Genomic DNA, 13,296 nt, shown 5'->3' on the forward strand with positions numbered 1-13,296 from the left:
CATTTTTTTTGTGAGTTTAGCAGTTTAAATGCTAAATACAATTAAAAAAATGCTGATTTTTAAATGTATTTAGCAGCTTAGTGTTCATCTAATTGGCAATTTTAGTGCAAAAATTAATTCTCCATGACAGCCATGGTGGCCATGGTGAAAATGTAAAAGTTATCAGTAAGTATATAATTTTTGTGGGAATAATTATGTATGATTTGACACTAAGATATTCATCTGTGGTAATTGCTGGCAGTTGCAGTGCAAAAATAAATCTTCCTTGACGATCATCTTGAAAAATGGCCGCCACCTTGAATTGTTAATGTCCAACGCTTATTTAAAAAAAAAAAAAAGCACCTGGAAACACCTGTGCCACGTTAATTTCTTCTATACACATGGGAAAGATTTTGCTGAAATATGAAATTATCTGCTGCACTAACTGGTGTAACTGGTAAACTATAATGGTGGTGGCAGAATGGTGCTGGGAGGTAATGTTCACTGACATCAGGATCTTGAGTTTGATGTTGCACAGTTAAGAAGTCAGTGGGTGGTTAAAGGTTAGAAGGTCAAATGCTCTAACCTTTGACCTTCTAACCAGTCACTTAATGTCACAGAGATTTTACGCTGATAAAGTTCCCAACAAATGTTGCTTTTATTTAGTAACCCAAATGCTACAGAGATAATAAATATAGAACACAGTGAAGACACACAGCAGAGAGAACTGAGTTAGAAGATGAACTGTTCATTTTCTACATGGATGAACCATTAAAATCGCACAAAAGAAATCAATTAAACACAAAGCAAACACTGAACTGCAACATTAACGAGTCAAAATGTAACAGTAGAACAATATGAACGGCTGCCACAGCTTTTAAAGCAGAAACAAGCACACTTTTGTCCTCTGATTTTATTTAAATGTGAAGTGTGTCTGACAGCATTAGGATCAAACAGAAGGACCTCCAGCTCTGACCTTTTGACCCTCAACGCGGACAGAGGGGCTTGCTGTTGTTCTGCCTGAACCAATTTGTGAAATCTGCACGCGCTGACTCAACTTCTCCGCTTTTTAAGGTAATTAAAAGAGAAAAGACACCGCAGAAAACATACGAGGGTGAAACGTCAGCGGAAAGTTGCTAAGGTCCGAACATTAGGCCTCTGGGAACAAAACAAATCGTTGTGGTTTGGGTTTGTGAACGCAGAGGAGCTGCGGTGTCATGCCAGTCACTCGTTGGTGCTGCAAGCTTCAGCAGGGGGGCGGAATGGCGGGATCCTGATTAACTCTGTGTGAGCGTCTGTGTGTGAGGATGATGCAGCTTCCTGAAGAGGAATAAATTAAGACGAGTGACGACAGACATGTTCAACCGAGAGGAATCTGCGTAAGAGCGTGAATCATCGACTAAATGAGAGCAAATGTAAACGAAGCCACTTCATCGACTTAGAGTAACCGCCAGGCCAAAAACACCACGGAAATTTTCCTTTTCTACGTTCGCTGTTTCACAGAAGTCTCACACTGGAGATTTTAATCACTTACTTGGTTCTGCTTGCAGGCTGTGGCCCCCCTGGAGCGGGAGGGGGCCAGCAGAGAGGCCCCTCTGTCTGCTGCTTTATAACAGAGACGCTGTGTTCAAACTAGGGGCACAAGGGCCAAAATGAAAAGAAACGCGCACTTGTGTGTGTTTTTGTCTATGGGGCTTTATGCACACATTACTGTACATACATGGTGTGTCTGATGTGCTTACTCTCATCTTTTGGGGGGTCTTAAATTAAAAGCAGGAAGTGATTTTTTTATATACATCCAGAAGCTTTAATCTGCCTACACGAGGAACCTTTTGTTCTTTCTTCCTCCTCATTACTGAAGGAAGCCTTCATTGTCCTGCTGCTTCCCTTCATCTCATGTTTTTCTCTCTTTGTAGGTTTGCAGTTTTGAAGTGTGCTGCCTCAGCATTCTGCACGTGGCACCAGCTCACCCCCTTACAAGTTCAATTCGGTTCTTACTAAAGATGTTCTGATTACTGTAGACTTCAAGCAGTCACAAATCAGGTACAAAAGTATAAAAGCCCTCTCTAACGTTTTCACTTTTTGTCATGTTGCAAGTTTTCAGCAGTAGTGCGTAATTCAGATACTTGCCACCTTTACTCTGATATCCTCAAATGAATCCAGCTGTCTTTAAATGTCACCTCATTAGTAACTACAGTCCAGTCTGAGTGCGTAAAACCAAGAAAAACAAACAACGCAGCGTCCTTGTCACAAAACGCCTGTTACAGGACTTGGTTTGGATCATTTATATGTTGAGATGACCTAGTCAAAGCCCAGACTTGACAATTGATGTTCACTTGGGGCTTTCCATCCAAAGTCAAAATGTTTGAGTTATATCACAAACAACAATTTGAAGGTTTAAAGCATAATGTGGCTTGATGAGGGTTTTACTTGGGTGGTTGGGTGAATTTAAATGCACACCACACTTTTCAGATTTTCACCGTTTAAGAAAAATAATGACAACCACATATCATTTTCCTTCCCTCTTCACAGTTCTGCTCTGTAACCTTAAATTCCAATAAAACGCACCAAACGCTTGTGGTCTCAACTCATTCAAAGGCTATGAATATATTTCCAGGGCACTAAAGCTTCAAATTAAAGCATTTTTCGTTATTTTTTAACGATGTCTTTAAGTACTTTAAGAGCCATGTGGGTGCTCCTATGTTTTACAACGAGCCCAATTAGCCAAATGAGGGTGTATTTGTGCTGACTAAGGTTTGCTGCTAATGCAGGGAAACCCCTCTGCAGCGCAGCGCTCACCTCTCCCTTTCTCTTTGACTCCTTTCTTCCACTCATCCTTCATTGTTCTTACTGTAAAATCAAACAGTCATCACTGTCTTCTTCCTGCAGAGGAGGGGCCGGGGCCCGGCGGCCGCTGCTGAGGAAGTGCAGCGCGGGGCGGGAGGCCTTCGCCGGAGGGGGTCCCAGCAGGGAGGAGGAGCAGGAGGAGGCGGAGGGCAGCGGAGCCACGGTGGCCCTGACCCTGCTGCTGGGTCCAAGCTGGCGGTTTGGAGGCTGAAGTGAAACAACACACACATTGTGTCCATGTATGCAGAGGAAACCTCAAGACCAAGAAACACATTTTTTATGCATTTTACACACATATTTATCTAATTTGTAACTGTGAATGATAAAGTGTTGTTGGACTGAATTAAGCTGAGTTGAGTTGTAGATCGTGATTGTTAGAACTAAGTCTGTCGTTATAATCAAAAACAAGCTCAATGATTTCCATGCGCATGATTTATCATTTTTCTACCAAAAACTGGATGACAAAGTCATCAGTCTGGTGCTTTGGTCTCAACTGGCCCTTTTATTTTGAAGGGTAATTTTATTTACAGAAACTTCAGAATTCACTTTATTTGTTTTTCGTTTGTTTATTTTGGATATTTAAAATGTCTTCCAGTTTCAGAGTTAAAATAATCATTAGAATTTAAAGTTTATTGATTTTTGAGAATGTGTTTTTGCATTATTACCATTATACCACTTAAAAATGGTCTCACAACTACAATATTATTGTTTATTGCAATAACATCTGAGACAATTTATCGTCCAGCAAAATTTGTTGCTGTGACAAAGTTAGTGATAACAACATCTGTGAGAAAAAAGCCTGAAGGAGTCTGAATGCCGTTCTTGAGGGAACATTTTCTCCTCGTTTTCACTAGCTGCGTTCCCATTCACCATCAAATTTAGCAATTTGACGGTTTGAAAATAAATTTGCATAATGGAAGCAGTCATTTTAAAAAAGCTCAAGTTTTTGTGCTAGGATGAGGTGGATTCTTTTGGCCGTATCAAACTTGATTCAAAACTGCAATGGAAATACTTTTCACACCTATGATCAACAAGTGGATGCTACTGGCGCCTGACTGAGCTTAAAATATTTAGCAAAAAATCCATCCATCCATCCAATTTTGGGTTAAAATTTGGGTAAAAATATAGAGTTTAAAATGTAAAAATGTGTGGGAATAATTCATGTATGTCAGTTCAGTGTCTGTCAAGACAGACTCTTGGTTCATTTGAAAAGCATTTCAAAATAGCTCATCTCCTTTGAATAAACGCGATCTGTTTTTAGATTGGTAGTTTTTTTTTGGAACTGAAACGTTATAGTTCTCAAACTTTAAATCTTTATTTCCACTAAGTAAATGTCTTATTCTTAGAGTATAAAGCAAAAACAAGGCTCAGCAGATTCTAAACTAATTTAAGAAATAAAAAATAGGACGAAGACGAATAAAATAGCAGAGCCCTGAACACTGTCTTGCACTGAAGTGAACTATTTGCATGTCAGCAGCTTATCGGCCTTGATGAGTCACACGGCCTGCGGCGATGACACTGCGGGGCCGCCGTCGGCCTCTGCAGACAAAATGAAATAAAATGGCAGCTTGATGTGTGGGTTCTCAAGCAGGAGGTCGTTTGGAAAATGGGTTTAGTTTGAATAAACAATTAATGGTGTGAAAGAGTGTAGGAGTCAAAGCATGGTGATATCTACGACATCACAGGATTGCTGTTGCAGCAAAACCATGAGTTGGCCGTTAAAACTGTTCACCAGAAATACGACAACAAATAAATAGAAAGTTTTTTATAAGAAATTGTATTTTTAAATCTGAGAAGTATCACTTTTGTTGTAAGTCTGTTTTTATTTTAAGTAAGCTTGCTTTTCAAATACCCTGACCACAGACTTGCTCTGTCATTGTGCTTTATTGGCGGTTATGAGTCACTCTGGAAATATTGAAATACAATAAAAGAATGATTCAAAGAGAATTAGTTTGACTCAACAGGACTTTCTGTCTTAATGTTCAAGATTTAGAACCGAGCGTGACATCTAATCCTAGAAACATGCATCATCGCAGCAGAACAGTTTCTAGAGTTTTAACTTTGGGGCCATTTTATACTTTTAATGCAAAAATAAAGATTAAATACCAATGTTTTACTGTTTAGCATGTTGCATTCATCTTAAAAAAGAAGATTAGTTACATTTAAAAATTAACTGTGTTTGATTTCGGATCTCAAGTACAAAATAAATAGTGCATTGATTAGTAGATTAATAAATAAATTGATAAAATCAGTAAGTGGATTAAAAAATATGTTATATGAGTAAAAAAAGAAACAAATAAGTAAAATAAAAAATGCATTAAATTAACTAAACCAAATAATAAAAAAATACATAAAATAAATAAATCCAATAAAAAATGCATTAAATGAATAATAAAAAATACTAAATAACTAAATAACTAACTAATAAGCAAATGAATGTGAAGCGGGGAATATGAAAATATATTAACCCCTTCCCACTTAAAATTTGGTTGCATTAAACAAAACCAAAAGTCCCTCTTAAGAGTCTGTATCTACTGGTTTTAGTTCAGTGGATTTAAAAATAGGTCAACCTGGGGGTTTCTTTTGTTTTTATTTTTTGGCTGTAAGTAGCTTCATCTTTATTTAACAATATAAATAAAAACAACATTAGGAAATTAATTTGCATTTTATTAAAATAGATTATGCTAAATGTTACTCGTTAAGTCTGACAACATCCGACCTCAAAAGTCAAAATTAAAGAATAAAAATAGTTTGCAGTATTTGACTACAAAACCAGAACACAGAAAACACAGAAAACTTAAGAAACTTTTATGTTTTACTGTTTATATGGACTTTATTTTGTCTTGTCTGTATGAACTCTGCACCGCCATCTAGTGGGTCACTAAGGAACTAAAGAAGTGAGGAGGAAGTTATCCTAAAAGAGGCTAAATATAAACTGTGTAATGGCTCTGGAACCACGGCGCCAACATTTCCATTGCTCTATTATTTCCATGAGGAGCAGCTGTTGGCCTTTACCTGCCGCTGCTGTCGGCCGACTGCGTTTCTGCTGCTTTCTGCCGCCTGCGGCTGCTCTCTGTGGGCGGCTGCCGACTGAAGCCTGAAGTAAAGAGAAAGAGATGCACGATAAACCCCTCATGTTGTCATTCCTCGTCTCTTTCTCTCTCTCAGTGTACGTTTCAGGTGGATTTTATTGTGGGAGCAGATAAGGCGGCCGACCTGTACGGGTATCGCGGCTGTGAGAGGAGCGCTCTGCTCCGGAGGTGCTGGTACAGGTTGCTGCTCAGTAGGAGAGGGTTCAACACAAAGTCCTCATCCAGCTGAGAGAGGCAACCCTGAGATGCACAGAAAACACAAAAACCTTAGAGGAACCAGCACAAAATCCTTCTTTTTCAGTAAATATTGTCCAAGATAAAATGTGCCTGTATGTATATACCGTACCATTTTAGAAACTGTGGGCTTAGTCTAACCTAAATATTAGGTTTTATGAAGCTATACATTAAGTAAACACAAATTCCAGTAAAATTGACATATTTTTTAAAGTAAAGATTATTTATAAAGTGCCTTCAACAGCCACAAACTGATATACAACATAAATAAAGGATTATTAAAGGAAGAAACATAATAAAATCATGATAAATTAGAATATTTTCCTTCATCACAGCTCATTATCGCTACTAGAATGAATAAGTTCTGTAGGTTACCTAAATTAGAGAACTAATACATATATAGATCAAAAAAATCTATATATGTAACCAGTTTTAGTACGTTTAAGAAACAAACAAAACTCTGGTTACGTCAAAAACAGAACTGTACCCATTTTTAATGTTTCATATTTCACTGTTTGTTTGTAGATGTCGTCAACATTATGCTGTGCTATTTTAAATGATTATTATTTTAACTGTTAGAGGTACTTATTAAAAGCCCATCTAGGGACAAGTGCTGCGAATAAGCTGTTGCTATTGCACTGACGCAAACATGGGACTGCTGTTTTGTTCAGTTTGTCTATGTCAATGTACGTCTGTCCCTACCAAATAAACTCAAATAAATAAACAAATAAATACATTTTATTCACTTTTGCATGTAAGCTGCGAAAATCTTACCAGATAAATACCTATTAAAAGTATTGATAAACTGGAAAGTTTTACATCCAGTTTTACACTCTTTAGTCTTTGAATATGTTGCTATGAAGGAAGAGCACAGATTTTTATTGACTATTTTCATGTATTTAATTAAAAATGTATTTTTTCAATAATAATAGAACATTTTTTTATTGTTGCGGAACAAGAAGAAGGGCATCATTTTTGTCAGCATTTATAATAAAATCTACTAAATCAACAAATATATTTTATCCAGTGCAACTTCCATTAAACAGATGTTATTGAACCTGTATGCTTTGCATGGCATTAGGAGAGGGGTCCTGATTTGAGACGGGCAGTGAGCAAGGCAGCAGCAGCTCTCTGGAGGCGACGGGCTTCAGGAGGAGGGAAAGAGATGGAGACGGCTGGAGGATGTAGTGGGAATATACACCTGTAACAAGTACGATAAGAGGATGTGAAGATATGAAGTAAAAAACTGTGTGTTTGTCTTTAAGACACAGACCTGAACCTCCAGCTGGGGATTTCTTATCAGGTTCCACCCTCAGCAGCAGGAACAAGTCTTGATTCTGAAGACGAACAAAGGAAATACTGCATTAGAAATCGGATTTTAGTGTGGGACAGAAAAACATGGAGAACTGGTGCAAAGCATCCACAGCAAATGAAGGTAATCAAATAAATCAACCATGTGTCAAATGAATTCACGCTAAACAATTAATTATCTGTGAAATTTTAATTTTGGTAATAAAAATGCCGCAAATAGCAAAAACAAAACTATAAAACTTTGCAAAAGTTGCTTCACAAGATTTAAGTCCTCCAGACCACTAGGTGGCGTCGACCACCAAATCATGTATGACCAGACCTCAGTATAAAGTTTGTAGGGGACGAAAGAAAAGGCACGCTATGCTTCATGTCTTTATCGAACATCCTGTCTTTTTACAATATTATGTAACAGCAGCATATTTATGTAGTTAACTTACTCCACACTCCCCCTAGTGGTCTGGAGAACTTCCGTTTTGTGGAGGAAGTTTGCAGCATTTAATACTTCCTGTTGCTATTTGGAAAATTTTCCATTTTGTTTCTGTTTCCTGTGATTGCAGCATTTTTCTGTTGCATGTTTTATGGTGTTTCTGTGTTTTATGTGTGTGCAGCACAATTTGCCCTGCTGGCCAAAGTAAGAAACAAAATCATTGATATATCAGAGTCTGGAAAGGATTACAAAGCCATTTCTAAGGATTTTAATGACTCCCAGTGAGAACAGTGGCAAACCTCTCTGAAATGGCTGGGGAACAAAAATGACTCCAAAATGTATTGACAAGGCGATGAAGTCACAAAAGAACCTGGAGCAAAGTCTTAAGCATGAGAGGCCTCACTTCCTTTAGCTACGCTCAAATAATCATGATTCAAAAAAATGAAAGAAACTCAGCAACAATTGCCTCCATGGGAAAGTTCCCACCACCAAAACCATGCTGACGAAAAGGAACACAATGAATAAATACGAAACAGAACCAAGATGACTGCAGGTTTCACCAACTCAAATGTAAGACTCTCTAAGACTTTTTTGAATGAACTTTAAGACCTGACCAAGGTTATACATATATATATCTATCAATCAATAGATAAGACATGTCAGTGGGTCAAACTGGTGCTTGACCACTGTGTTTGAAATCCACTAAACCTCTGACTTCAGAGTTTGTGTCGCTCGTGGAAGCAGCACCAACCGTTTCCTGTGGCGAGACGTTTTGCACCTAGTCTGCAACAGAAGTGAGCCAATGGCGAAGACAAACATCATGAAACCAACTAGTGTTAAATTTGCACTTAACTAAGACAAATGGAAAAAAGCTAGCTAGCAGAGGTATATTCGCAGCTAGTTAGCGGTAGCCTCAATCGTCTTGAATGACAGAGTATAATGAAGAAATCTGCGTGCAACTCAGACTTTTACCTGACAGAAAAGTCCCGCGAGGAAAAAAAACCCATATAGTCCTGCTATGACAAAAGTAAATACCTGTGGTCAATGAATTTCAGGCCAACTTGCATTTAAAAAAAAATATTGAAGACATTTTAAGGCCTTAATTTTGGATGCATAAATTCAAGACTTTTAAGATTGTACGGACACCTTGAGAACAATGACCACACGCACAACAGCAAAAAATACCCCAAAACAAAATAAAGATTTCCCCAGGGCCTAGTCAAAGTCTGAACTTTCTCTGTTTGAAATTTGGCTGATAAACTCAGTAAATAATCTTAACTCTGAGCTAGATTATGCAGTTAAAAGACATATACAGTCTCATTAATGTCTCCTACATTTGATGTATCTTATAGACAACATGATAAAATTTCTAAAAGTTAATTCTTATTTTGTATTTGAAGCTTTTTGGCAACACAAGGCAACTAAGAAATGTTATTAAGAAATATCTCAAACTTGTAGCAATGGTAAATTCTCTACATGGATTTTGATTATATATAAAATGTTGAATAAATAATCAATTACAGAAGTACATGTTGTGAGACAGGGAATAAAAGTTTCTAGCACAGTACAGTATGTTTCAGTATTTAGCTGTATTTGAAACACTGTAGGATGAAAACCAAGTGCTGTTCAAAATTACATGTTGAAATTCAGTTCGTAAACCGATTTCATATTACAAAAAAGTATTTAAAACACTGTAATGATGAAAAAATTAGAGATCATTTAAAAACATATTTTGGCTAAGTTTGTAGGTCTTGTTTGACAAATAGCAGCATCAATTAGACTGAACGTTGTTTCATTCCTTAAGTGCCTGGTGGCTCAAATTAGCATCATACCTAAATTTACACTAATTTTAGGTGCAATTCAAATTAAAAATACTTTATTAATGTTCAAACTAATAGTCTCTAAGTAACTCAACCCCTGGTTGAGAGCAACAACAACATTAATATTTTGTTTTGCACAGCTGGATGCATTTCGCTGTCATCAGTGGGAGAATAGTGTTAGATTGTTTACACACCCGCAGTGTCTGACAGAGTGCATGAAAAAGGCTGTTGTTGGTCTCCATCTCGTCCCAGTCCAGCTGCCAGCAGGTGGTGGGCCTGATCACCAGCGGCAGCCCGTACAGCACACTCTCACACACCCCGTCTGCATGCAGGACCCTTCAAAACACACAGTCTCAGTTGGGATTATAAGCATTAACGATTGAAGGAAATACGAGGTTTTTGTTTTAGATTTTTTTTATAGCACTAGTAGCCTTTATTCATAGAAGTTAGATAGGAAATGGGCTGGGACAGTTGAAGGGAAAACATGCAGCAAATGCCCCAGAATCAGTAATGGAACCTTGAATGGCTGCATTATCGATCAATATCTTTTATTCGGAAATGTTTGGTGACTAGATGTTGCTAAAAAAATACTCCTGATGTGAACCGTCATCACTGCAGAGGTGAGGTCTTTCACAGCGTAAAGTTTTCATTTCTTCTGAGAACTTCCTTAACTGTAGGTTAATGCTGTGACTCATTTATGTAAAACACTTTTTCCTGAACACAGACACACTTACATGTCATAACTGCAATTCCACAAAAAATGCAAACGCCATGCAAATCAGGATAACTGATGGAAACAGGCCTACGTCACTCCAAACACCTCGGTTTCTACTTTCTGTTGTCAAGGCACAAAGGTGTGTTTGACTTAGAAGAAGTGTGCATCAGTTTGTGGTGCTGTTGGCGTGTGCGTGTTTGTGGGCGTGTGTTTACAGGAGTCGGTGACATCATCTCTTGAACATCGGTCAAGTATCTGTTGTTCGGTTCTCAGATGTAAACGTACGCAAAGCAGCAGTATAGTAAATACTCATAAATATGAGAAACAAAAGAAAATAAAAGGAAAATATTTTATTTTAAATCCAAAACTAATAATTCAAATACAGTATAAATTGGTTCAGTTAGATTTTGAAGTAAAAGTTTGCTGCTTTTCTATATATAAAATATTAGAGCTTTCAGATCCAATTCTTGAATATGGATTAAATCTGAGCATAATTAAGTCTTATTAAAAATATAAAATAATTACAAGTAATAATAACAATAATAATAACACATTTTACTTATAATGCCCTTTATATCCAGTATGTCATAATTGTTAGTTACATGAAGTAAAGAAAGTAAAATAGGAATACATAAATATGCTCATGTCATTCAGCATGTAAAAGAAATCATATTATACTCGTTTTTTGTCACTTTTAAGATAGAATGAAAGGCAATTATGAATTTTTAGCAAATATTGAGAAACTTGTTTGGGAAACAGAATCTTAGAGATAACCACTTAAGTAAACTCACTTCCATTTGGGGGTCCGAAGCAGATCGTAAGTAAATAACTTTCACTACTTACATAAACAACATAAAATTGCAACAACTTGATTTCATTGCATTGAGAAGCAGACAATAGTTTGTAGCAATCAAAGTTAAATGAAGGAATAATAAAGAAAAAACTTTGCTGAAAACCTAAATTAAGAATGAAATAGGAAATTAATTCCACTTCACAATTATACACACAATTGTATTGATCCATCACATAAAATCTAACTAAAAAGCACTGAATTTAGTGGCTTTAATGTGACAAAATGTGAAAAATTTAATTAATTAAAAGGCCCTGTGTTTCATTTTGTGTTTGCTTCCAGTAGAATCTGTTATCTATAAATCCAAACTTCACAAAAACATCTCATGGTTTTCAGTCTCGGCTGTTAACTCATTCTCGTGTTCTCCCACTTCCTGAAGTAGGAGAACGTGAACAAAAGGATGTAAAGCACATGGAGGACATAAACAACTCAGTCCAGAAAACGTCTTTTAGCCCCTGTGAAGTTTTTCCACTCGGTTTCACTCGTTCTGAGACGCTTCAAACATCAGAGCAGAACAAAGCATCCTCTAACATGATGAGAGAGTTTCATCTAAGAAATATTCCACTGCTCCATACAGTCAGAAAGAAGGCATTCATAGAGATTTTACTAGAGCGAGGTTTCATCACACGGACGGCAAAGGGCTCGAGTGTTTCTTCTCTTCCTGTTTCATCAAGCCAGACACAAAATTAGGAAGAGTGGACATGGCAGAAACAGGAGGAAAGAGGACGTTCATGTTGTGTTTTTGGGGGGATGAAATTAAAAAGAAGCATCCACAAAAAATAAAATATATTTCCAGGGTTTGCACACTTTTCCCACAGTAAAACTGAAGCACTTTCCAAGCATTTTCAAACTTTTCCAGTCCCACACTTTGGAGATAAACCAATACAAATTAACTATAAAATACAATTTAAATTTACTATTTTATGACATAATTTATTACTATTATTAACTTATAAGATAGGGACAAGATAAACTAAAATGTAGCAAAATTTTATTGCTTTGAAATTTCAATAATGTTTAGTGTAAGAAAGTCAACCTTTATTTCAATTATGCAAGTCAATAAGTCATTAAGACAAAAAATCATGACCTTCCTGCTCAAATTAAATGTTAAAACGCCATATACAAAGAAAGGTACAAAAACTGTCTTGCTAAGTTTTCTGGCATTTAGCAAATAGAAATAATTTTGATAATTATAACTCACCCAAAACAAGAGAATTTTGGTTTGATTTAAATTCAGACTGTGAGAAAAAAATATCTGCTGTTAGGCGTTTGAAAATATTCGGTTTCAAATGTAAGTAACATTTCCCAGTTTAAGTTTTTAAACAAATATTACATTGCACTTTATTACAAAACTATGCAGTGTGAATATTAAGCACTTTCCAAAATTCAAGCACTTTCAAGGATTTCAAGTACCAATATGAACTCTGTATTGCAGATCCTGAGGCTCAGAGTTTGTTGTTTTTCTCTCTTTCACTTACTTGATCACTCTCAGCCTCGGAGGAGTCGGGCTTTGATTTCCGGGGCCCTTGACGGCCGGCAGGAAGTCTCGAACGCTCTCTGTCTTGACGCCCAGGCTGGGGGTCATGGGGATGAGGGCGGGGCTTATCAGACGCTCCAGCATGTCACACTTCACACAAACTGCACAGGTGGGACAGAGCATTTCACTGAGTTTGTTTAACGCTTGAGTTTGTGGGGTTCTGAGTGCTGGTCATTGAGTCGGACCTGGAAGCGGGTTGTCAGAGGGGCTGGGCAGCAGCAGGTGGAGGTGCTCCCTCTCTCCCCCCTGCTCCTGAAGCCACGCCTTTAACACCGTCTCCATGGCGAAAACGCTGTTCTCCACCTGCTGCAGGTCCACCTCTGTCCCCAACATCAGTGAGTCTGCAGAGACAAACACACAGAAATCATATCAAATCAGAAAATTTGATATGCTGCATATATCTGTGCAAAAGGTTTAAATCCAAATCTGTCTTATTTTACTGACGTTTAAACGACTTTTTCTAATGTTGTTTAAACGTCTCCAG

At 37.3% G+C, this 13,296-nt stretch overlaps 1 protein-coding gene across 1 annotated transcript in view; it reads right to left on the reverse strand.

Annotated features, from left to right (window-relative positions):
• Positions 1-613: 613 nt before the first annotated feature.
• m1ap (meiosis 1 associated protein) overlaps positions 614-13,296 on the reverse strand; it is a 38,050-nt gene continuing 25,367 nt past the window's right edge. The window contains exons 5-12 of the mRNA XM_028038865.1: positions 12,998-13,153; positions 12,754-12,913; positions 9,905-10,046; positions 7,426-7,489; positions 7,211-7,353; positions 6,043-6,158; positions 5,842-5,923; positions 614-3,033 (exon numbers count right to left, since the gene is read on the reverse strand). Coding sequence (XP_027894666.1) covers positions 2,827-3,033; positions 5,842-5,923; positions 6,043-6,158; positions 7,211-7,353; positions 7,426-7,489; positions 9,905-10,046; positions 12,754-12,913; positions 12,998-13,153 — 1,070 coding nt within the window. The 3' untranslated portion in view covers positions 614-2,826. The remainder of the gene's footprint in view (positions 3,034-5,841; positions 5,924-6,042; positions 6,159-7,210; positions 7,354-7,425; positions 7,490-9,904; positions 10,047-12,753; positions 12,914-12,997; positions 13,154-13,296) is intronic.

The sequence above is a fragment of the Xiphophorus couchianus genome, chromosome 14, assembly GCF_001444195.1.
Source record: "Xiphophorus couchianus chromosome 14, X_couchianus-1.0, whole genome shotgun sequence".
In the NCBI taxonomy this organism is placed as follows: Eukaryota; Metazoa; Chordata; class Actinopteri; order Cyprinodontiformes; family Poeciliidae; genus Xiphophorus; species Xiphophorus couchianus.